Here is a 2200-nt window from a genome sequence, read left to right as displayed (position 1 = left end):
GGCCGCCATCTTGGCTGACAGTTAATTTGCATAAGGATATGCTGATTAGCCAATGGGAAGGGTAGCGGTCGTACGCTAATTACCATGTTTCTCTTTTATTAGTGTAGATAGGCTTGACCTTTGCAGTCCTCAGGAAGGAAATGTAATGACTCAAATTACCCATAGGTAGAGCTATTTATCTCAGAGTTCTGAGCTCATCACTTGGGCTGTTAGTATTTGGTATGTTCATAGGTCTTGTTGAGTGAGAGTTTATATATAGAAGAAATTCACATCACATTTTCCTATGAGTACCAACATATACAAATTTATGCAAGATCACCTTATATTTGTTAAACACTTGACTTGTCAGAGTTCTTTAACCTCAACTCTTTCATCTGGTCTTACTGAAGCTGACAGCAAATATGAAAACAGAGTCATAGGGAGGTTAGCTATATTATTCTCATCTCACTTGATCAAAGGGATAGTTTATTAGAAATGAGATTAGAAAGTTTCTTTACTTTCAAGCCAGGGCCCTTTCTACTTGATTATGTTGATTTAAAAAAAAAATTCCAGTAACTCAAGAGTTAGAGCAAAGTTTTAATGACATCAGAACTGTAAGAGGTATCACACCAATTCTCACAATGTATATTTAACCTTAATTAACTGTTATTTGGTGGTAGGGGAATAAGAAACAGAAAAAAAAGACATTTCATAATATCATATAAAAACACAACAAGATCTTGAAAATGCAATGTCATAGAAAGATCTAAGAAAGACCTTAAAAAGCAAATACTTTTGCTGCTGTACTGTTCAGAAATAGTACATAATGAATATCTGGATCAAATAAGTAAATGTAAAGATGACCTCTAAGTTTAAATGTTTTACATGCACAGAGATAAACATTTTCTCATCAATGTAATTAATCCCACCAAAAATGGGATAAGTGATATGCCTTTAAATGTAGGCTATAGAATTTAGAATTCTACCCTTTACCTCATGTGTTGTTGTTTTTCTTTAGTTTAGCTAACCTAGGCCAGTTATGCAGAAATAATTTTTACATAAAAATGATCAACACATTGTTTGGGACTGGCTTGAGCTCATAATGATTTTCCAGATCATTTATAACATTGAACCAGGTTGGAGTTTTGTTTTTGTTTTTATGCCAGTCTAAAAGTACACACAAAACCTGTTTTTTCCTGGTTTTATTCGTCAGTTTTCAACAAATTAAAATTTTAAATCTTTCAAAAATGTACTTTAAAATAATATGGTTTGTCTTTTTTACCTAATAATTTCTTTCTGCCTCTTTAAATATTTCTCTAGCCATATTGAATATCGACAGGGGAAAAACCTCCACACATGAAAAATTCCTCCTAAGTTCTCATACATATTTTGCTGATATTTATGGCAAATATGAATATTGCATTTAGCTAAATAGATGAAAAGTGGCCTTTGTTTCAGAATATTGTTTTAGTCTGTAAGGAGTGAGGTCTGGCTCACATAAAGGGCAGGCTCCTAAAGCCTGTCCCGTGCCACTGCTTTACCTCATGCAAGGAGCATAAAACAACTCTTCAAGTCTTTATTCATTGAAATGGAATGTTTCGTTAGGAATTCTACTCAAAGAGTAAGTCTGCATACTGAGAAAGTTGTGTCGGGAAAGTTATCTTTCCCTAACCTAAAAATAAAATACAAATGTGGAAAAGTTCACAGCATTTCATGCCCCCTGTCCTCTCCCCATGACCACCTGGAGGCATGGTTGAACCAAGAGGAGGTACTGCAGACCCTCAATGGGCTCAATATTAAGAGTCTGTGCAATAACTTCGAGGTCCTTCTCTGATTAGCTGTGTTTTCTCATTTGCATTTGTAGGCTGAAGAACAACTGGAAAGTCCAAATCTAAAAGTAAACAAAGCAAAACAATAAATATCCTCTTATCAGGCTATGTTTTCTTTAATGGGGCAAGTGGTGGATATTTTTGTTGAAATGATGATTGGCAAATCAATTCAACTCGTAAGATATTGAGGATGGTTATCATTTAAAAGACTTCAGAAGGGAGGAGACACTGTCCTTACTCTTCTATGAGTTCTATCAATTATAGAAATATAAAACCAAAGCACTGAACCCAGCTTTCAGTTTGAGGCAATTGCTGAACTTGGTTTAGTTTTTACCATCTTATGGGAATAGGGATAGACCCACTACATATCATATAGACTTAAATATATATAT

At 34.4% G+C, this 2200-nt stretch overlaps 1 protein-coding gene across 5 annotated transcripts in view; it reads right to left on the bottom strand.

The window, feature by feature from the left end:
• Nucleotides 1–1702: 1702 nt before the first annotated feature.
• Nucleotides 1703–2200, bottom strand: part of DNAJC5B (DnaJ (Hsp40) homolog, subfamily C, member 5 beta) — an 88619-nt gene continuing 88121 nt past the window's right edge. For all 5 annotated transcript variants that reach the window (XM_014541014.1, XM_014541015.1, XM_014541016.1 and 2 more), the window contains one exon: nucleotides 1703–1870. In XM_014541014.1, the coding sequence (XP_014396500.1) occupies nucleotides 1776–1870 (95 nt within the window). In that variant the 3' untranslated portion in view covers nucleotides 1703–1775. The remainder of the gene's footprint in view (nucleotides 1871–2200) is intronic.

This window comes from Myotis brandtii, unplaced genomic scaffold, assembly GCF_000412655.1.
Source record: "Myotis brandtii unplaced genomic scaffold, ASM41265v1 scaffold254, whole genome shotgun sequence".
Taxonomy (NCBI): domain Eukaryota; kingdom Metazoa; phylum Chordata; class Mammalia; order Chiroptera; family Vespertilionidae; genus Myotis; species Myotis brandtii.
The sequence above is the reverse complement of the archived record's forward strand: the minus strand, read 5'-3'. Positions and strand labels throughout refer to the sequence as shown.